The 23,999-nt window shown below is 40.4% G+C and overlaps 1 protein-coding gene across 7 annotated transcripts in view; it reads left to right on the forward strand.

Annotated features, from left to right (window-relative positions):
- Positions 1–23,999, forward strand: part of rasal2 (RAS protein activator like 2) — an 85,426-nt gene extending 61,427 nt beyond the window's left edge. For 4 of the 7 annotated variants that reach the window (XM_017472150.3, XM_017472146.3, XM_017472151.3 and 1 more), the window contains 9 exons: positions 5,908–6,052; positions 6,855–7,091; positions 8,479–8,680; positions 9,517–9,716; positions 9,890–10,739; positions 17,666–17,797; positions 18,036–18,238; positions 18,977–19,064; positions 22,224–23,999. In XM_017472150.3, the coding sequence (XP_017327639.1) occupies positions 5,908–6,052; positions 6,855–7,091; positions 8,479–8,680; positions 9,517–9,716; positions 9,890–10,739; positions 17,666–17,797; positions 18,036–18,238; positions 18,977–19,064; positions 22,224–22,391 (2,225 nt within the window). In that variant the 3' untranslated portion in view covers positions 22,392–23,999. Of the gene's footprint in view, positions 1–5,907; positions 6,053–6,854; positions 7,092–8,478; positions 8,681–9,516; positions 9,717–9,889; positions 10,740–17,665; positions 17,798–18,035; positions 18,239–18,976; positions 19,065–19,280; positions 19,312–22,223 lie in introns of all 7 variants that reach the window. The other 3 variants (XM_017472148.3, XM_017472147.3, XM_017472149.3) reach the window with 3 other exon arrangements.

Genomic DNA, 23,999 nt, shown 5'->3' on the forward strand with positions numbered 1-23,999 from the left:
AGAGTCTCCAGTGTTTCTCTTGGTTGCAACTTTCTCATTGATACTGTACCATTGCCCTGTTTCTATTGGTGGAATCATGAATTCTGTCGTTATCTGAGTCAAGTGAGTCCTGCAGTTTCTTAGATAATCGCCTGGGTCTTCCTGGATGAGTGATCGATGGAGGAAGTTGAGTATGCCCTTTGGAGATAATGGTTCTCAGTGTGGTTTGCTGGAGTCCCAGGCTCTTAGACATGGCTTTGTAACCCATTCCAGACTGATATATTTCAAAAACCTCCATAATTCCTTTTGACGGCAGCATAGTGTGCTGCTTGTTGAGAACTTTTTTATCTACTTTATATTGCTGGAAAGTTCTATTTAAGTGATCTTTAGACTCGACAGGGCTGGCAGTAATCAAGCCTGGGTGTCTCTAGTCTAACCGAACCCGATAGTAGTTCAGGTTTTAATGTTGACGCTTTTAAGGTTGAGAGGTTTTTCTTGAGTAGTGGTGTCTGAGATGTGTCTAGTGTCTATTTCACCACTTTTATACAGGTGATAGAAAGTACAGCCTGAAGAATCAGATGCAATGTGATGTAACAAAAGAGGCCATTTTAAAAGTAAACAAAAAAAAAAAAAAAGACTAATACGATGATTTGTAAACAAGATGGCATGCAAACCAAATAAATAAACATCTACCAGGAGTCAATACTATTAATATATTGCTGAATGAATAGTCCTAATTGTAGAGAAGTAGAATTTAATATATTATTTGTGGTGTGTTGTATTCTGTTGCATGGTATTGTATTGTTTACTGTCAGCATTTAAACATGATGTTAACACTACTGTGCTCAGTCCGGACCTCTGCATGAGATGCATCACTCAGTCAGCAAGAATTTGCTGTCTAAAATGTCCCGTCGTGCATATTGTCGAATCATACACCGATTAGGAGGGATCATTTTGGTCCAAGGAGCTCAGCTTTGCAGTGCCCATTTCATCACGCTAAGCAGGATAGAAGTTGGTGGGCTACTAATTTAACAGTCAGCCAACATGCCTAATTTACTTTACCAAAACTAGCTCTCCTAAACTCTACATCAAGAAACTACCTAGCCAACCCTAAATATCTAGATCACGTTCTTAGGGAGGAGTTGCATATAATAGAGACTTTTAACTCCTAACATTGTTCAGCCTACACATGAGTCCTCCCTGGCATTCATTTGTGGATCACTTCCTGTGCATTTGTGGATTTTGAAACATTTCTAGCATCAAGACGTGCATACAATTCCACAAATAGGTGGACTCCACCCACCATCCACTCAGACCAATCAGCTAAGAGCCACATTGCGCACACTGACTGGTTCTAACCATCTAGCAGAATCATTGTAACAAATTCTAAAATAAAACAAGCAACATTATAGGTCATAAGTTCTTTATTTTAAGGGAATATATGTTTTCACCAATGTTTTGCTACCAAATCCACAGCAAAACCCTGTTGTGATTCTAACCCCATACACCACGCTCAATTTACTGCAAAAATCACAGCTTGGGTTGTCCTAAAAGTCCTAGAGTCCTAAAAGTAGATAAAGAGAACCCAATTCAACAAATCCAGGCCCAGATGCAGCAAAACGGGCCCAAAGCACGAAACTACCATCCCCATGGTACCATCCCCATGGTATCCCCAAACATGGGGATGGTAGTTTCGTGCACCGAGGTGGACGTGAAGTAATGGGGAAATGTAAGCCTAACAGCTAGTGGCTTGAAAATAATCAATTCTCAGTCTGGCTAAAACCAGTACCGGGAAATGATTTTGAAGCTTGCTGTAGCACTTTTAAGAAATGCTTTAAACTTGGCTCTGTAGGTGTTAAGGCCGTGGAATCGCACATGAAGGAGAAAAGCACAAGTAATATGTGTGAGCTTGTCAACAAAATCCTATTGCTCCCGATTACTCCAGGCAGCCAACCCAGACTGCAATGTTACCACAGAAACGGTTAGCATACAAGCAACAACTTCCAGCCAGCAATTCGACCAGACTCCTCTCTGTCCACAGCCGACCCCTGACCACACCCCCACTTCCACAGTAACGTCCCGTGTTTCTTCGCTACTGTATGCTCAAATCTCCCCTTGGGATCACTCACTCAATTTCTTTAATGACACTTTTTTTAAAAAACGATTTAGATTTTTAATTACATTCTGATTAACCCGAACTGAATCTAGAATAGACACAATCGCTGTTCTCAGTGGGTCTTCTGGGTTATCACAATGAATATTAAAGTCGCCAATAATTAATGCTTTGTCTAGAGAAACAACAAGGTTTGAGATGAAATCTGCAAGTTCACCAAGGAATTCAGAATATGGCCCTGGGGGTCTGTAAATAATAATTAGCGGAATCGACTCAGTAGATATTTTTTGTGGCTACTTGTGTTATACTAGTATAAAGAACTTCGTAAGAGTTGAATGTATCACTAGGTTTTCCTGTGATGCCTAGATTATCATTATAAATAACTGCAACACCATGCATCTCATCCTCATGGACTGCACCAGATTTGTCAGTTCTTGCTGTGAGATGTTCCTCCAGGCATTTTCAAGTTCTCAATCACGTCTGGGGGGGACACATGTTTACATTTACACTGCATCTGGAAAGTATTCACAGCGCTTCACTTTTCCCACATTTTGTTATGTTGCAGCCTTATTCCAAAATGGATTAAATTCATTATTTTCCTCAACATTCTACAAACAATACCCCATAATGACAACGTGAAAGAAGTTTGTCTGAAATCTTTGCAAATTTATTTAAAAAAAAAATCACATGTACATAAGTATTCACAGCCTTTGCTCAATACTTTGTTGAAGCAGCTTTGGCACCAATTACAGCCTCAAGTCTTTTTGAGTACGATGCTACAAGCTTGGCACACCTATTTTTGGGCAGTTTCTCCCATTCTTCTTTGCAGGACCTCTCAAGCTCCATCAGGTCGGATGGGGAGCGTCGGTGCACTGCCATTTTCAGATCTCTCCAGAGATGTTCAATCGGGTTCAAGTCTGGGCTCTGGCTGGGCCACTCAAGGACATTCACAGAGTCGTCCTGTAGACACTTCTTTTGTTATCTTGGCTGTGTGCTTAGGGTCGTTGTCCTGTTGTAAGATGAACCTTCGCCCCAGTCTGAGGTCCAGAGCGCTCTGGAGCAGGTTTTCATCAAGGATGTCTCTGTACATTGCTGCATTCATCTTTCCCTCGATCCTGACTAGTCTCCCAGTTCCTGCCGCTGAAAAACATCCCCACAGCATGATGCTGCCACCACCACGCTTCACTGTAGGGATGGTATTGGCCAGGTGATGAGTGGTGCCTGGTTTCCACCAGACATGACGCTTGCCATTTAGGCCAAAGAGTTCAATCTTTGTTCAATCTTTGGTCTGAGAGTCCTTCAGGTGCCTTTTGGCAAACTCCAGGCAGGCTGTCATGTGCCTTTAACTGAGGAGTGACTTCCGTCTGGCCACTCTACCGTACAGGCCTGATTGATGGAGTTCTGCAGAGATGGCTGTTCTTCTGGAAGGTTCTCCTCTCTCCACAGAGACACGCTGGAGCTCTGTCAGAGTGACCATCGGGTTTTTGGTCACCTCCCTGACTAAGGCCCTTCTCCCCCGATCGCTCAGTTTGGCCGGGCGGCCAGCTCTAGGAAGAGTCCTGCTGGTTCCAGACTTCTTCCATTTACGGATGATGGAGGCCACTGTGCTCATTGCCTTCAATGCTGCAGAAATGTTTCTGTACCCTTCCCCAGATCTGTGCCTCGATACAATCCTGTCTCGGAGGTCTCCAGACAATTCCTTGGACTTCATGGCTTGGTTTGTGCTCTGACATGCATTGTTAACTGTGGGACCTTATATAGACAGGTGTGTGTTTTTCCAAATCATGTCCAATCAACTGAATTTACCACAGGTGGACTCCAGTCAAGTTGTAGAAACATCTCAAGGATGATCAGTGGAAACAGGACGCACCTGAGCTCAATTTTGAGTGTCATGGCAAAGGCTGTGAATACTTATGTACATGTGCTTTTTTTTGTTTTTTATTTTTAATAAATTTGCAAAGATTTCAAACAAACTTCTTTCATGTCATCATGGGGTATTGTTTGTAGAATTTTGAGGAAAATACTTAATTTAATCCATTTTGGAATAAGGCTGTAAAATAACAAAATGTGGGAAAAGTGAAGCGCTGTGAATACTTACTGCATGCACTGTAATTTTCCACTGCGAGGACGATCAGCTGTCCTTCCTGTCTCCCTGTAGCACTGTCTCAGGCGTCTTACATTACAGACATTACAGTTTATTGCTCTGGCCATATCTGCAGTCCTCATGCCTCCCTGCAGCAGGCCTATGGCATGTTCACGCAGGTGAGCAGGCACCCTAGGCATGGTTCTTCTGGTGTTTTTTAGAGTCAGTAGAAAGGTCTCTTTAGTGTCCTAGCTTATTGTAACTGTCACCTTAATCACCAACCGCCTGTAAACTGTTCGTGTCTTAAGGTCTATTCCACAGGTGCAATAATTGTTTATGGTTCATTGAACAAGCATAAAAACACATAATTTGAACCCTTTCCAATAAAGATCTGTAAATTATCTTATTTGGATTTTACAAAATTATCTTTAAAATAAATTCTCCTGAAAAAGGGATGTTTCTTTTTTTTGCTGAGTTTATATGCAAGTTAGTGAGGATCACTAACTAACTTAGTGACTCAGCGATAAGAGCATGGAATTACAGCAATCCACTCCACTACATTTGTGGCCTTCTGCCATGCCACAGTACTACCCTGAGGGCTCAGCATTCCTAGTGATGCCATAGCTAGCTGTAATTGTTATGTAAGTGGAACATACATTAATCCAACAGCTTGTAACCGATTGAAGATTAACGGTATCTTTGGAGAACAGGCTCACTTGTAGCTCCAACCGTAGGACCAAGCAGATAATCTGAGAAATGCCCAACGTGTATGTGAAAGTGCGAAGAAGTAACGCAAATGTGTGCATCTGCACACAAGAAGTTATAAGAAGTTGTACCCCGGTGGTTTGGAGTGGTAAAATCAGACTGCGTGATGCACTGTAGGTGAATGCTACTGCTACTGATTTATTTAACATGTAGAAAACCATCAGATTGCCTGTGGTTTACATAGAAAATCTTTCACAGAAGATAATTAAAGTAAAGGTTTGAATATGGGTAATATTAAGCAAAATGTCATTCAGAATAGTGACATCTGCCTGGGTTTCCTTAAGCTGTGGTCTAATTCAGGGGTTCTCAACCAGGGGGGCGCAAATTGTTTTCAAGAAAAAAAACACAGACAGGGCATCATTTGGGTACTCTGTGTATTTTATTGCTTTTCAAACATATTGTGCATAAATGGGAAAAACTCTGCGTTCTATCTCCTTCTGTATTTTCTTTTTGTTGGGGAAGAGGCGGAGCTTAGCTGCCTTTCAACTAGCTGTCAGTGCAGACCAGTGTTGCCAACTTAGAGACCTTTCAGGCCCCTTTAGCGACTTTTTTTTGCAACAGCGACAAATCTAGTACCTTTTTGTGCCTCCCTAAGGAGGCTAAGGGGGCTTTAGTTACAAAAGGTTGAGAACCTCTGGTCTAATTTAATCATTAAAAGCTAGAAAAGGTGTTTAGCTTTATGTTCTTGGGTGAACACTGAGCTCACATCTCACTGCAGCTATCATATAGTTTATATAGATTACCATTCACACAGGGACATGAAAATCCTGTCAATTATCTCTGTATTTAAAACTGTTCTATATGAGGCATCCTGTGATCGGCAACGTTTGTCATCAAACCAAAACGTCGATGTTGGTTGACCACTGATTTACCTAAAATAAATGTCTGATTGTTCAGTAGATGTGTGTCTGTTGAAAATAACCAGCACCTGTCGAGACATAACCCATTCCTTTTCCCTTCTTTTAAGGAGAGTTCATCAAAGCTCTGTATGAGTCGGACGAGAACTGTGAGGTGGATCCATCAAAGTGCCCCAGCAGTGAGCTGCCTGAACACCAAAGCAACTTAAAAATGTGCTGTGAGCTAGCCTTCTGCAAGATCATCAACTCCTACTGGTAAACTCAACCCAACAATCCAGTCTGTATGGGTTGTAGAATTTTAGTCTATATACTGAATTGTAGACACACAGGTTGACCATTCATCAGTTTTGACCTGGAAGAAAGGACAAGTTGATGACTACGTCACAGAAATGGCAGTGACCTGGCCAGTAAATTAGGTACATTTGTTGAGCCCATGTTATCATTGTGGTTACTATGATGATTGATTTGGCCATTGCTATTTCTCGGAGGTTGTCATCCACTTTCCTTCTCAAGTTGTGGTCTTGGCAAAACCTGCGTACGTTCATGGCCGAACATGTCTCTACACTGACTTTACACGGAGCCAGATTAGCAAACATATCAGTGTATGTAATTCCATCATCAAACATTTTGACATAGCTCCAAGGATGCCATCTTTCCAGCATCTTTTAGCTATTTTCCCTGCATCTTCCCTGTTCAGATCCTCAAACCTACTGGTGACTTGTGTGTGTAGGAAATTAGTTTTTTTTTTTTATTATTATTATTATTATTATTATTATTATTATTATTAAATCTGTATATCCTCCATTAAATACATTTTTTAAATCATATTTCCTATTTCCAGTGGGAAATGCAATATAAGAACACTCAGGATTTGAATGCTTAAATATGAAACTAAATATATTTTAAAATCATTAAACAAAAAAGAAAAAAAAAATCCTTTTTTTTTAATCCAAAACTGATGTGGATTGAACAGATGGTACATGGATTTACAGAGATTATGAAAGCCCCTTACCCAGACTTATTCTCTCTCCTTTAATTTGTGTGTTCTCTCACTTAGTGTCTTTCCCCGTGAGCTGAAGGAGGTGTTTTCTTCATGGAAGCAACAGTGCCATGCTCGGGGGAAGCAGGACATCAGCCAAAGATTAATCAGTGCCTCACTATTTCTGCGCTTTCTCTGTCCAGCCATCATGTCACCATCCCTGTTCAACCTCATGCAGGAATATCCTGACGACCGTACCTCACGCACACTCACCCTCATCGCTAAAGTCATCCAGAACCTCGCAAACTTCACCAAGTATGCAGCACACCTCAAACAGAGTATACACGCTTTAATTCATTTTATACCGTGGGCTGTCTGAATACAGGATTCTGATTGGCTGGAAGGTGTGTGTTCAAACCATATAATGCACAGGTAGTTCCAGTCAGTTTAATCACCATTCTGAATTAAAGTTCTGCCTAAAAAAAACTGTAGTCACATACAGTTACATACAGTAATTATACTCACAGGTTCATTATTAGTAGAGACCCGGCACAGATGCAGGTAATTCACACACACAGAGTCTCTCTCTCTCTCCCTCTCTCTCTCCCTCTCCCTCCCTCCCTCTCTCTCTCTCTCTCTCTCTCTCTCTCTCTCTCTCTCTCTCTCTCTCTCTCTCTCTCTCTCCCCCTCTCTCTCTCTCCCTCCCTCTCTCACTCCATCTCTCTCCCTCACTCTCTCTCCCCCTTTCTCTCCCTTGCTCTCCCTCGCTCTCTCTCTCTCTCTCTCTCTCTCTCTCTCTCTCTCTCTCTCTCTCTCTCTCTCTCTATCTCTAACTATAACTATCTTATCACCGAGCAGGCAGAATTCTAGATCTAACGACTAAAATTAACCATTATTTTTATTCTTTCAGTCAAACATGAATGATTGCTTTAACTTATCAATGCTGGAAAGTGACCGTGGTATAAGCATGAGGTTCTTTACCGATTAAAATCATGCAATATATACATAACCCTGGATTATTCCTTACTTATACCACAGCGCTGTTGAATTCTCGAATCTGAATTCTCGATTGCTAACAGACATTCTGAGATGTGCAATTATTTTTAAGTAAATTCACAGCTAAAGTAGTTCCAGTCAGGTCTTGACCGCATTACAGTTCCATATTTCTTCATCAAGTTAACTGAAATAATGGAAAAGTTAGCCTACTGTCCACCACAGCACACACATTTAACAACAAACAAAATGCCAAAATGATTTTCCAGAAATAAGTAAGTAATAATTGACGACAGGCCATTGAATTGTTAGAAAAATAAAATACCACGTGACGTGGTAATGCGGCCTCAAGGCGAAGCGGACGCTTGAACTGTTGGATTGATAGACAGTTATTGGAGAGAGAGAGAGAGCATGTGTGATTGCAGTAGGTGAGACAGAAAAGCCGGTGAACAAGTACCAGTATGTATGTATGTATGTATGTATGTATTTATTTATTTATTAGTTGTGTTTTCTGCAGTAATGAAAGGCCTTTTGATTTTTATTTATTTATTTGTTAAATTTTTATATTATCATCATGAAAAAAAACAAAGCTGTGAACTCTCTGTCTCTCTTCTTTGTACAGACCTTTCAGAAAAGTGTAAAAAATATATATATATATATATATATAAATCCCTTAAATCATATATTGTCTATCTCATCATGTCCTCAGGTTTGGCAATAAAGAGGAGTACATGGCCTTCATGAATGATTTCCTGGAGCATGAGTGGGCAGGCATGACCCGCTTCTTGCTGGAGATCTCCAACCTCGAAACCATCTCCAACACCCCAGGCTTTGAGGGATACATTGACTTAGGCCGTGAGCTGTCTCTGCTGCATGCCCTGCTGTGGGAGGTGGTGTCTCAGCTAGACAAGGTACAGAACTGTCAATTAAGGCACTGCAGCAGTACCTCTGGAAACTTCTAACCAGTATTTTAACGATTTTACCTTTTTTAATTGACCTTATCAAGTAGTCATTGCAGCGCTACTCGTGTTTGGGCTCTGTGCCAAATGATCGAGCATGAGGATCTGTTTGTTTCGGTTTTTCCCCATTAAACTCACTGAAATGCACTGACACTTCCATCCACTTGTTATCTTTCATATTAGATATGATTTGTTGTTGAATTCCTTGTTTGTGTTTACATTTCATCTTTACATTTGTATACAATACAGTATACCGTAACTCCAGGTTACAATATGTTATTGGTTAAACCTGCTGATGTCAACAGGAACAACATGGGTGGTACACTCCTGGTTCCCACTCCTCTAACCCAACTCTAACCCCTGCTGGTCCTGGGCCTCAACCTTGTAGCCTGATTATGTTTTGACTTCATTAACATTGACTTCCCTGTGATATGTTTACCTCTGGTCATTAGCCCTTCCTACATCATAGACATTCAGACTTGATATTTGGCCTTGATGCATGCACTGCATTTTACCTTTCAATCCCACCATTTAATTGGTTTATTTTGGAATGGCTCATAATTTTTGCAAGCATGTGTTATTTTTTTTTTCTATTTATTCTTAATTTTAAATCTTTTTTTTCTGTGTTCCCATCCCCATCTTCTGTTCTCTCTCTTTTCCACCTTCCTCTGTTTGCTCTCTCCATTTTTCCACCCAACGCAATGTGTTTCCTGGTTCTGCTGTTCCACCATTATGTTGGCCATCCCCTTCCTTAAACTGCTCGGGCTGAAAAAATACATCAACCCCAGGGTGACAATTCCTTCCTGCAGGCGACAGTGGCCAAACTGGGGCCTCTGCCACGTATCCTGGGTGACATCACACGCTCACTGTCCAGCCCCACACCAATCCAGCAGCAGCTGAGACATTTCCAAGACCATGGCTCCATGCACAACATCAATGGCAGTGTCTCTTCAGGACTACAGAGGATATTTGAGGACCCAAATGACAGGTACAGATGGATAGCTTTGTAGATAGCCTTCCCTGTAAGCACATCACTGGTACTGCTATTGGGACTTGCCAGCCTGAGAGGATTTAGAATAGTTTTTAATAGCGTACATATGCAGTGGCAGTTGGGGTTATGTGAGCCTTAAAGGATTTTCCTTATGTTTTCATTTTTCACAGTGAAATTCGGAATGCTAAATCTCCAGTGCAAGATCATGTAGAAGTTCTGTCACGTGGAAAGGCACCCTTACTGTGCCAGCAACCATCCCTGCACAGCACAAGCTTCTCCGACAAAGATCGAGAGAGCCACCTCCCTAACGGGCGCAGTATCTCCCTGATGGACCTACAGGACTCGCACATTCTTCATGATGCCCCATCGAGAATAGGTCGCGTAGGTTCCCAAGCATCCATCGGTCCACTGCCTTCCCCTCTTCCTCACCTCCATCACCACCATCCACAGCAACAGCAGGCCAAAGTGGTCACGCTAAGGGAAAACGTACCTCAGAGTGCACCACAGGTCCGCCGGCCTCTGCAACCATCTTTAAGCCAGCAACGCAGCCTACAGCCTCTCTGCTTTCAGAACCCTGTATACCAGCTAAGCAACATGCATGCACTCCGCTCAGCTCAGACGTCACTTCAGGCCCACTCCAGCTCAGAGAACCTGAGCACAGCAAGCTTGCACAGTGCAAGCCCCAGCACTACGCCCAGGAAAAGGTTACCTTCCACCACCAGTCTTGAGGAGGAGGAAGCACGCTCTCCCTGCTGGCATACAGCCCTAGTTGAAGCCCAGTCAGGGCCACAGGTAATGGCTGTAGCCAGGCAGAGTGGAGCAGGGACAGCACATATTGTAAAGGTGGAACAGCAAAGTAGAACAAATGGTGGGTTGTCACGCTCACTGCCTCATAGCACCTCACTACGCAGCAGCAGCAGTGTCAATACAGACCCAAAACAGCAAAGTGAAGCTAGCTCCAGACAACAGTCAATCTGCTCACGAGACAGCCCCATCCCAAGCAACAGAACTAACAGACAGGTATGCACATTCATTTGTATCTACACCATACAGCCAAAAATATATGGACACCTGACTATTGAGCATCCTATTCCAAAACCATGGGCATTAATTGTTCCCCTTTTGCTGCTATAACTGGAGTCTTTAGCATTAGTGAGGTCAAGCACTCATATCTGGCAAGAGGGCCTGACTGGCAGTTGGCATTATAGTTCATTCCAAATGTGTTTTACTGGGGTTGAGGTCTGTGCTTTCTGGAGGCCATTTAAGTTGTTCTACACCAACCTTGGTAAATCAGGTCTTTATAGACCTCACTTTGTCATGCTGGCACAGGTTTGGGCTTGGCCCTGTAATTCCAGTGAAAGTAATTCATAATGCTACAACACACAAAGGCATTCTGTCAATTGTCACTGTTATTCTGACAGTTGTGTTTTTTCTGGGTGTTATGTTCAGCTGTCCACATACATTTGGTCATATAGTATATATTTCATTCAGTTTAACAAACACACAGCCATGGCTCCAACAGGAGTGCAAACACACACACACAGTATGCTTTGATGTATGGGATTATGGCATGAACACAAACAAAGACAGTATCAGATAACAATATAAATCTGGAAAGTGTGGTTAATATACTCAGCAAAAAAAAAAAAGAAACTCTCACATTCAACTGCTTTTATTTTCTTAACACGTGTAAATATTTGTATTAATATCAAACATTCAACAACTGAAGAAGTTTCACAGACATTTAAGGAAGACAAATGGAATAATGAGTCCCTGAACAGTCCCTGAGTCAGTATCTGGTGGCCAGTAGCTGCTTTAAGTACTACAGTGCATCTCATCCTCATGGACTGCACCAGATTGGTCAGTTCTTGATGTGAGATGTTACTCCACTCTTCCACCAAGGCATCTGCAAGTTCTCCATCTGCAAGTTCTCCATCTGCAAGTTCTCCATCTGCAAGTTCTCCATCTGCAAGTTCTCCATCTGCAAGTTCTCCATCACGTCTTGGGGGGGTTGGGGGGGTGGGGGGGATGGGACGGACACATGTTTACACGTAATTTTCCACTGCAAGTACAATCAGCTGTCCTTCCTGTCTCCTCTAGCACTGTGTTAGGCGTCTTACATTACAGACATTACAGTTTATTGCTCTGGCTACATCTGTATCTAAGTAAGTAAATTTTATTTATATAGCAGGTTTAACACAGCAAAGTGGACCAAAGTGTTGAACAGAGTAAGAAAAGTAAAATAGAAAACAGAATAAAACCAAATAAAGACAGACAATAGATTAGATTGAAATTAGATTAAAGCGCCTGGGAGAAGAGATATGCTTTCAGCCTCTTTTTTAAAATGATAATTGAGGGTGCACGGCAGATGTCCAGTGGTAATTGATTCCATAAACGAGGGGCAGAGACTGAAAAAGCTCTATCCCTCTTCATTTTTAAACGGGATCGAGGGACTTACAGAAGAAACCTATCAGAAGATCTTAAAAATCCGCTGGATGAATTTGGTGCAAGAAGATCTTTGAGATAAGAAGGAGCTTGATCATTAAGAGTTTTAAAGACGAACAACAGAATCTTAAACTGGATCCTAAACTGGACCGGGAGCCAATGGAGCGATGCTAAAATTGAGGTGACATGATCATATTTCTTTGCCCTGGTCAACAGCCTTGCAGCTGCATTCTGAACCATCTGGAGACGAGCAAGAGATGACTAAAGACCCGAGTACAATGAATTACAATAATCTATCCACGATGTGATAAAAGCATGAATAACCTTCTCCAAGTCTTGGAAAGACAAAAATGTTTTAAGTTTGGAAATAATCCGTAATTGATGAAAACTATTCTTAACGACCGAACTGATTTGCTCGGTTAAGCATAATTCTAGGATGATACCAAGCTTCCTAACCTGAGAAGAAATTGAGGAGAAGAGATTACGAAGCTCATAACTGAGACCATCTCTCAATCTCCGGGGACCAAAAACAATTATTTCAGTTTTGTCTTCATTAATTTGGAGAAAGTTATTTGTTAACCATTTTTTTATATCGTTGAGACAGTCCAACAGTGGTTGAATGGAGTCACCAGCTTTACAACGGGATGTACAACTGGGTATCATCAGCATATAAACGAAGAGACATTGTGCGCTCTAATAATATTCCCCAAAGGACGCAAGTTAAAAAGAAGTGGGCCCAGAATGGAGCCTTGAAGTACACCACTAATAATAGGAGCAGAAGATGAGGAGAAATTACCCAACGCTACCAAAAAGGACCTGTCTTTCAGATATGAGCTGAACCATTGTAAGGCAGTCTTGATACCTTTGATACCAACCAATCTTTATCAGATCAGTATCAGTATCAGTAGAAAGGTCTCTTTAGTGTCCTAAGTTATTGTAACTGTGTCCTTAATCGCCTAGCGCCTGTAAACTGTTCGTGTCTTAAGGACAGTTCCGCATGTGTAATAATTGTTTGAGGTTCATTGAACAATTATGAAAAACATTGTTTAAACCCTTTCCGATAAAGATCTGTAAAGCTTATTTGAGTTTTTACAAAATTATCTTTATAATACAGTCTCCTGAAAAAGGGACGTTTCTTTTTTTGCTGAGTTTAGTTTGGCAAAATGGAACAGTTTATCTATACATAATTGTTGTGCTGGTATGCATAACAATATGGACCCTTAATTCCATTCCATTAAAGACATTCTAGACAATTGTGTGTATCCAACTTTGTGCCAACAGTTTTAGGAACACCTATAGGTCTTCCTAACATATAGGTGTGATGGCATAAGTCTTGAGCAAACCATTTTTTTTATTTTCAGTACAAATTTTGTTATAGATGTTTATTTTAAGACTGCATCAGTGAGTCATTACAACAGGCGAAAAATTGTTTTCCAAATATTACTTTTTCAACAGAAAATTTAATGTTGCAGAAGAATGTATGCAAGTAAAGAAAGCATCATATACCGACATTTTTTTTAAACAAAGGCTGGTGGGTTTTGCATGAATAAAAAAAGAAGCTAGTGGAACAGTCAAAGTCTGCAGAAGAATTCGTTTCTTTATAAAAGTGCACAAATTGTACAAATGTTAATTTACTTATTTTTGAAGCTATCTTTGCTTTACAGCATTTCTTGCATGTGCCTAAGACCTTTGCACAGTATTATACAATATACTATATACAGTCATGTGGGGAAAAAAAAAAAAAGTACACCACATGGAAATTGTTGTCGTTTTTTTTGTTTGTTTACATATTCAGACAAGCAAGTATTTGATCGTCTTTGAAACAGTGCCTAATAAAGTTGATATACATGAACAAAACCACAAGGAAAAATAGCTTTTTTCAACCATTTATTCAACAGAAATATCAATAGATATATTGTTCTGTGGAAAAAGTAAGTACACCCTTGGCCTCAGAAGTTAGTATTGCCCCCTTTAGCAGAAATAACTTCTTGTAGGTGTTTTGCATCATTGTCCATGCAATATTCTTTCAGTTGAAAGATGGTTGAGGGTTTTCTTGCATGTTCTGCCCGTTTCAACAACATTCCCGCACAACATTTCTATAGGATTCAAATCCGGGCTTCGACTTGGCCATTCCATAATCCTCCATTTCTTCTAGCAGTGGATTTTCTAGTGTGCTTAAGATCCTTTTGTGCTTATTATCCTGTTGATAACACTTTTGGTTGAACTTCAACTTTTGGACAGATGGCCACACATTATCGTCAAGCACTCTTTGATGATCTGCATAGTTGAATCAATGAATTCAAGCTGTCTAGTCCCTGAGACAGTGAAGCAACCCCAAAGCATAACATTTCCACCACCATCCTTCACAGTTGGTATGAGGTGCTTCTCCTGAAAAGCTGTCTTTGGTCTGCGCCAGACATGTCTGCTGTTACTGTGGCCAAACCACTCTATCTTTAATTCGTCTGTCCAGAACACATTATTCCAAAAGGCCTGGTTGTTTCCATATGCTCATTGGCAAAGTGTAGTCTTACTCTGATGTTCTTTTTAGAAAGAAAGGCTTTTTCCTGCCACGCCTCCCATGCAGGGTACTAGCCTTACTAGCAGATCCTATGATGAAATTTTGGGGTTCTTGGAGACTTCTTTTTGCATCAGATGGTCTGCTCTTGGGCTGAATTTGCTGGGGCGTCCAGTCCTGGAGAAATTGGCAGTCGTTTCAAATCTGCACCATTTGTAGATGATTTTCCTTACAGTGGAATGATGCATTTCAAATAATTTGGAGATCTTTTTAAATCCCTTGCCGGACTCATAGGCATCCACGACCTTTTTCTGAAGGCCTTATAGAACTCCTTAGATTTTGGCATGATGACATCACACACCTCAATAACAAAAGGAACACCAGACACTAGATATGAGAGGGGTATAAATAAGACCGGTTCCACCTGCACTCCCTAAACAGGTTCTAATCACTGGAACCAATCTTCAACACCTGATTCTATTTTTATGGAAGGTGTGATAAATGTAGGGGTGTACTTACTTTTTCCATGTGACTGATCTGTTTTTTTGTTCATTTGAATTGTGAAAATTACTACAAACTGGCACTTTTGTGTGTTGAGTGTATCAACTTTATTAATGGGCACTGTTTCAAAGAGGGTCAAATATGTCCAAATTTACTTGTCCAAATTTTGCTTGTATCTTTCTCATCTGTAAGTCGCTTTGGATAAAAGCATCTGCTAAGTGAATAAATGTAAATGTAAATATGTCAAAAGAACCAACAATTCCCATGGGGGTACTTATTTTTTCACATGACTGTATATATGCAATATAGTGTATGTGTGTATGTGTATATGTGTGTGTGTGTGTGTGTATATGTGTGTATATATATATATATATATATATATATATATATATATATATATATATATATATATATATATACACATATACATACACACACACACACACACACACACACACACACAGTGGGGGGAAATAAGTATTGAACTGGTCAACATTTTTTTCAATAAATATATTTCCAATGTGGTTATTCACATGAAATTTTCCCCAGATATCAGTGTTAACTCCACAAGTCCACAAATAAAAAGAATTTACAACATTAAAGTCCATAAATAAAGTTATGTGTAATAAAGAGGAATGACACGGGAAAAAATAGTATTGAACACGCTAAGAAAAAGCAGTTCTCCAAGGCAAAGAACCAGCTGAAATCCATAAGTAATTATACCTCCTATCTGTGCAAATTAATATCAGCTGGGTTAGTAAATTGATGGTCTATAAAAAGGCTTTTCATTACCAAGGTGTCACAGAAGAAACATCTCACGATGGGTAAAAGCAAAGAGCTCTCCCAAGACCTTCACAACCTTATTGTTGAGAAACATATTGATGGAGTCAGTTACAGACGAATTTCAAAACTTCTGAATCTTCCAGTAAGCACCACTGGGGCCATTATCCTCAAGTGGAAGCAACATCACTCCGTCATCAACCGGCCACACACAGGAGCTCCTCACAAGATTTCTGACCAGGGAGTCAGAAGAGTAGCCCAAGAGCCAAGGACGACTTGGAAAGAGCTCCAGAAACACTTGGAGGCAGCAGGTGCCATCGTCACAGAGAAAACAATAGGCAATGCACTCCACTGCTCACGCTCACACGCAATACTCCATTACTAAACAAAAGGCATGTCGAAGCTCGTTTAAAGTTTGCTACAACTCATTTGGACAAGCCTATGAAATACTGGGGGAGTGTAGTCTGATCAGACGAGAGCAAAATGGAACTTTTTGGTTGTGATACTACACACCATGTTTGGAGAAGAAATGTCACTGCATCTCACCCTAAAAACACTACACCAACAATGAAGTGTGGAGGTGAAGCATCATGGTGTGGGGCTGTTTTTCATCACATGGTACTGGCAGACTTCATATAATTGAAGGAACGATGAATGGAGCCCTTTACTGGGAGATTCTTGAGAAGGATCTGCTGCCATCCACCAGGATGATGATGAGATGTGGGTGGACTTCCAGCAGGACAACGATCCAAACATACAGCAAAGGAAACTCACAATTGTTTTCAGAGAAAAAAAAACCTAGTCAGTCACCTGACTCGAATCCAATTGAACAAGATTTAAAGACAATATGTTTAGAAGAGGGCGCACGTGGTTAGCACGTTCACCTCACACCTCCAGGGTCTGGGGTTCGAGTCCCGCCGGGGCCATGTGTGTGCAGAGTTTGCATGTTCTCCCCGTGCTGCGGGGGTTTCCTCCGGGTACTCCGGTTTCCTCCCCCAGTCCAAAGTCATGCATGGTAATCTGATTGGTGTGTCTAAAGTGTCCGTAGTGTATGAATGGGTGTGTGAGTGTGTATGTCATTGTGCCCTGCGATGGACTGGCACCCTGTCCAGGGTGTACCCCGCCTCGTGCCCGATGCTCCCTGGTATAGGCTCCAGGTTCCCCGTGACCCTGAAAAGAAGTAAGTGGATGTATGTTTAGAAGAATGGACCAAAATCACACCTGAATACTGCGGCCCATTGATTTCTTCACACAGGAAGTGTCTTGAAGCGTCATTACAAACAAAGACTTCTCCACTAAGTATTAAATAAATTTGTTAGTGTGTTCAATACTTTTTTTCCTGTCATTCCTCTTTATTACACGTAACTACATTTATTGACTTTAATGTTAGGATTTCTTGAGTTAATACCAAAGTCTGGTGAAAATTTAATGTGAATAATCTCATTAGAAATATATTTACTGAAAAAAATGTTGACGCGTTCAATACTTATTTCCCCCTGTGTATGTATGTGTATGTATATATACATTTACACACATATAAAAAATATATATATATATATATATATATATATATATATATATATATATATATATATATATATATATATATATATATATATATATATATATATATATATATATAATGTATACATGTATATATATATATATATATAATGTATACATGTATATATACACATACATATAGGTGCACTCTCCTGTCGAGTCGGTCACCATGTCTCCTGTTGAGCGGACGGCAGCGTGGGTGCTGAATAATGGCCAGTATGAGGAGGACGAGGAGGATGGCCAGAGCAAGAAGGAAAGCAAGCATGTGGAGAAGGTACCTGTCAAGGCATCAAGAAACTGCTCCAATAAAAAAAAAAACTGAAAACGGAGTTTTTCAGATATGCCAGCTAGGCATGACTTTCACAAAAGAATGTTTACTTAGTACTATGACACTAAACGGACTCTACAGTAAATCATCAATCACTAGAATTGCTACCCCTATATGTATGAAAATGTATATTTAATATTTTCCTTTCCTTCTTACCATATTCTTTATATATGATCACTCGTAGTATGAGCAAGAGATCTCAAAGCTGAAAGAGCGGCTGCGTGTGTCTGGCCGTCGCTTAGAAGAGTATGAACGCCGGCTTGCGGCACAAGAGCAGCAAATGCAGAGGCTGCTGCTGGAGTACAAGTCTCGCCTGGAGGACAGTGAGGAGCGCCTGCGGCGGCAACAGGATGAAAAGGACAGCCAAATGAAGAGCATTATCTGCAGGTATGTGTGTGTATACTAAAAGCAATGCAAAGTGTATGTCAAACTCTGTTTCTACCTGGGCCACTCTGGTATATGTATTTACCCTCAAAGGGCATTAAAAATATGTATTTTGCAAAGACTTTGTCACATTTATCAAAGTGTGCATAGAAGAAGGTTGTACACTTGTGTACAGTTGATAAATGAGACTACAGGTGAGTGTGATGATCCTCCAGGTTTTAATCAGTTTTAATATCTGATTTACTATCAGTTCATCTTTAGTTGTAATATTTAGTTTTGTGTCATAGTGGTGATGTAATCTGCATTCTTTAAGCGATGTTGCACTTCCATAAAAGTCGTCACTTTTTATTTCATTCGATTCCAACTTTTATGATCTATTTGTAGGTAGCTTCACTAGCACTGAAAATAAAAACATAAATACTAGGAGTTAATGCAGTTGTGCACATGCTACTGCTCTAACCTGTAAATTTGGGTTCATTATGTTGTGTTAATTCTGCTTTAATGTGGATCCTCTGGGTACTGATAAGTTTCTGCAGGTTAAATTAGTCTGACACCTGTGCTTTATACAATATAATATGGTCTGACTATATTTTTGTTTTTTGTTCTCATATTGAAATTCATTTTCTTGTGATCTTGTGGCATTTACCTCAATTCTCATTTTAAGAATTTATTAGCATGCAACAAACATGTCAATACGTCTGCTTATTGCTTATGGTGTTCTGTCTTCCTTTGGCACAACAGGTTAATGGCAGTGGAGGAGGAGCTGAAGAGAGACCATGCAGAGATGCAGGCGGTTATAGATGCAAAGCAGAAGATCATAGATGCACAGGTACGACAAGGCCAAATCACAACTCATGTACACTCGTCTGCAGTTTCTGTGTATTGTGTTCTATTTTATTTATGTATAATTCTGAATCTTTGGCTATGAGAATAAAACCTGTGACCTGTGGATTAGTGCAGTAAAGACAGGAGCAGTGTGTTCATCTGTGGCCTTGAGAGAGGCTGTTGACTGGCTTGTTGTAACTTGTGTCCCACTAAACTGCAGGTCTCTAAAGGAGCTGAGGTTATACAAGCAGGCAAGTATGAGCAGTGAACTCTGAACTCTGGAACTGCTGCAGGACAGCTATGCTTGTGTGAGCGCCACCAAAACCCAACACCCCTGCCTGGCTACAACTTCAGTTTTTTGTTTTGAGGTTTTAACCCCAACCCCCGAGTGCAAGAGTGAATATACAGCACAGTTTTGCATTGAGGAAAGAAATAGGGAAGCAGTACGGTGACAGATTCAAAAAGACTTCAGTTCTCAATTCAGTAATAACAATTCAGTTTTATTTGAATAGCACTTTAACAGTGGAAATTGTCAGAAGGCAGCTTTACAAAAATGTATACATTCCAGATTTACATTTTAAATGTATAAATGTATCACTAATGAGCAACGTCTGGCTTGCTCGTTAGGGATAAATGTATAAAGTTTGCCTGAGCTGACATGAAGAAACCTTGAGAGGAGCCAGATTCAAATGGTAACCCATCTGGGTGACACCGTATAGTGCAATTGTCGATAATTTCCATTTTATAACTGTATAATACGTATGTAGTCAAAAACTGTAATTGTGTTAACAGGAACTTATGAATATGAGTAATTTTTCAATTTGTTATAGTTTTAACTTGAAGTCTGTTTTGTTGACGTTATCAACTGCTGAGAACTTCTGATGGAGACTTGAGAGCAAAACTGTTCTTAGCATTTGCAGTCCTAAGGCTATCCAAGGAAGAACATGCACAGCCATCTTTATGGTTTTTCTGTGGTACCATCCACAGTAATCTCATTGATCTTTAGGCTGTCCGTGTGAGCCATGCTCCAGCAGCGAGTGATTTTCAGGTGGTGAGAACTCCAACCAGAGGTGAGGCATCGATAGATGGATCAGGCAGGACGAGAGAGCAGAAGGTTTAAGTATCACTGGTATCTCGGGAGTAGCATTTGTTGCTTGACAGATTGAGAGAGACACAGAGAGAGAGAGAGAAATACAGATTAGTAGGTATAAGCACGGACTCTGGCAATACTAGCTATGACCGCATAACTAAAAGGGACAGCCAGAAGGTAATACAAACAGGCTGTTCCTTAACTGTGGGGCTTTGTAAGAGAAAGCTCTTCCCCATGCTGTAGCCTTCACTATTTGAGGTACCAACAAAGAGCCTGCACCTTTTAATCAAAGTAGGCGTGACAAATCATAAAACACCAGACGTTCACTCAGGTACTGCGGTGCGAGACCATTCAGTGCTTTATAGGTCAATCGTTGTATTTTAGAATCAATACAAAAAAATCAAACTAAGACGTGCACCGGGAGAGGGCTGCTCCCTTAACTCCACCAACATGTTCTAGTCTATCAAGTAGACTAAATAAGGGTGTCAAAATCTGCACTAAGGTCAAGCAACACAAGCAAGGAGACACAACCCTGATTAGAGACTAGCAGTAGGTAAGCCAGGTCGCTGGTTAAACTGATCTTTAACCAGTGCTGTCTCTGCGCTAAATCCTGCCTGTTACATTTCAGGAATGTTATTCCTATGTAGGTACGAGCATAGCTGATGCAACCTTTTCTAGGAGTCTAGAGATAAAGGGAGGTTTATAGTTGGACAGCTGACGGAGGATGAGGTCAGGTTTTTCAATCTGGTGTTTGATAACTGCTAGTTTAATGGATTTAGGTACATAGCCAGTGCTAAGGAAAGAATTGATTATTTTTCGAAGAGGTTTGATTGCTGCTGGAATTATATGTTTGAAGAAATAGTAAGTAGACTAGTAAAGAAGTTTATGATTTTGATGAGGAGATTAGTTAAATTAGTTTGGTCTCTAGAATGGGAGTTAAACCTTCTAATGGCTGATCTGATATGGTTATATTGTTGTCTACATGTTTAGTTATCAAATTGTCTGCCGTTAAATTAACAGTCGTAATGATTTGCCTCGTATTTTTCATTTTGTCATTGAAAAAATTCATGAAGTCATCACAACTACATACCGATGGTGTGCACGCATCCACGGTGGTCCTATTCCTCGTTAATTTTGCTACAGTATAAAATTAAGAATCTAGGATTATTCTTGTTATCTTCTATTAGGGTGGAGAGATATGTTGATCTAACAGTACTAAGAGCTTTTCTGTAACTCAGGAGATCGCTCTGGCAAAATGGACTAATGAAGACTAATGAAGTCTAATGAAGACTCGAGAGCAAAGTGTGGCCAATCCCAACTCCCTGCCATTAATGAGAGATTTTGACCTTTGGGGTGCTTTACATCCAGTTCATTGTGTTTGCGCTCATTTCATGACAGTCTGACAATGTTTAAGTAATAAATGTGAGAGTTCACTGGGCGTAGCGGAGAGGGCGGCATGGCTTTCGGGGATTTTTCTCCTGAACTAGGCTTATTCCATTACTTAGTCTTACTGTGTCTGAGTATTGATGCGTACTTTGTTGTAACTATTTGATTGTGAATCTCACATCCTAATAAAACGCTGATATTGAGGAATGTGTGTTGAATGGGGTGCTCTTAGTAGTTTCACTAGCTGTTGTGTGTGAGTGTGTGAGAGCTTGAGCTTTGGCTGCTTTCCCAGAGTACCCCCATCCTGCCTCTTCCAGCCCCCTCAGCCCAGTTTTCTGTCATTTCCTTGGCTCTTGTTCTTCATTTTGATGTTTAAATGTTTGTTTTTTATGTTTACACGTTATGTTTAGATCCGTTTCACTGAGTTCACTACAGGTGGTAATCAGACTTTGTAGCATGCTTTGTGCTGGACAAAGATATTTTTCTTTCAGTTGCTTTTCGGTCTTTAAAATACATTTGTTTTAGAATAGAGTTATTTTAATAAATGCACCAAGGCTGTGGCCAAACACTGCTACTTGCCATTCCAGTCATTATTTAGCTTATTCATTTTGTGATTAAAAGATATGTGTTTACTTTTCCTTGTCTTGTGTCTGTAGGGACTGACGTGTCTCTGTCTGTGTTTTGCAGGAAAAGCGGATCAGCTCCCTTGATGCAGCTAATTCACGCCTCATGAGCGCCCTCACTCAGGTCAAAGAGCGCTACAGCATGCACAACCTTCGCAACGGCATCTCACCCACTAATCCCACTAAGCTCTCCATCACAGAGAATGGAGAGTTCAAGAACAGCAGCTGCTGATCAGGACGTTCGCACTTGTTGAACTGTGCTCGTCCATGCTCAGACACAGGATCACTAACACCAGTTAGACTTTGGACTGAGATGCAGTGTTGGTGGCCATGTTCTCTGACTACTACATAAAATCTTATGCAAGGAATGTCTGGTTACAATGTATATAGATTGTATCTTGCATTGGGCTTGTACAGAAAGGAGTCAATCATTTTAGAAGAGTTTTAAATTGGTTTAGAGATGTACTGTTATACTGCGTTAGTGATCTTACGTTTTAAATACAGATAATACCATACATGAGGGTTAAGATTGCAGTCTAAAAGATTTTTAAGTATTGTGAAACTAAGATATATATGATATGATATATTGAGGATATGTACATATCAGGATAATGGAACTGTTTTTAAAATAAAATAAGAAAAAAAGAAAGATGCCATGAAAGCACATAGAAGAGGTTTTTGTAGCTCTTACTAATGTGGACAAACCAACAGAAGGCAGTTTTATGCACTCGATTTTATAACTCAAGTTTTCCATGTTTTTGATCTCCAATTTGAACTGCTTCATTTGAACTCAGGTTGGGTTTTGTTGTTGTTGTTGTTGTTGTTGTTGTTTGCTTTAATATTGTCTGATTTAAGTTCAGGTTCAGAAGACAAACTGGCTGACTGTTTTTTTTTTTATTTTTATTTGGGGGGGTCACATCAGCTTTACACCAATGAAATAACAAAAAGTCACCAATAATTTGTGACTGAAAATGACAGAAATATATTTGTTTCATGCTATACTATATGGCTAAGACTTTGTGGACACCTGACCATCACACCCATGTGTGCTTTTTGAACTTCCCAGTCCAGTTTTTCCCCCTTTGCTGTTACAATACCTCCACTCTTCTCTGAAGGCCTTCCACTAGATTTTGGAGCGTGGCTGTAAGGATTTTCTCATTCAGACACAAGATCATTAGTGAGGACAGGCATTGATGTCGGTGGAGGAGGCCTGAGCAGGTCACCAGAGTTCCTCCACTACCACCTTGGCAAACCGTGTCTTCATGGAGCTCACTTTGTGCGCAGGGGCATCGTCATGCTGGAACAAGTTTGGGCCTCTTGGTTCCACTGAAATGAAATTGTAATGCTACGGCATTCTATACAATTGTGTGTTTCCAACTTGGTGGCAACAGTTTGGGCAAGAACCATATATGGGTGTGATGGTCAGGTGTCCACATACTTTTTGGCCATGTAGTATATTGAGTATGTTTTCAGCTTTATCCCTCTGGTGTAAATTTACACTTAGTGCAGTCTAGAGTGTTGATCCATCACCAGTGTTTCCCATTCATAGCCTAATAAATACATCGTCAGTCCTAACTAATCCACTCTCAACGTCGTGCTTCTTTATACAGTGGCTCGGACAGATATTCTGTCAGATCATCAGTTTCTTTCAAAGCCCTGCTCTTTTACAATCTTATTTCATGTTTGCCAATGACTACTGTTTATCCACACTGTTTTGCCATTATGGCCTCGCTCTGATGTAAACAATATTTTGTAGCACAGAGACGCTGAATTTTTGCCGTTGTCACTGTTCTGTAACATTATAACAAGATTGTGAGGAATAAAGATGGTTGACACTCCA

The sequence above is a fragment of the Ictalurus punctatus genome, chromosome 7 (genome assembly GCF_001660625.3).
Source record: "Ictalurus punctatus breed USDA103 chromosome 7, Coco_2.0, whole genome shotgun sequence".
Classification (NCBI taxonomy): domain Eukaryota; kingdom Metazoa; phylum Chordata; class Actinopteri; order Siluriformes; family Ictaluridae; genus Ictalurus; species Ictalurus punctatus.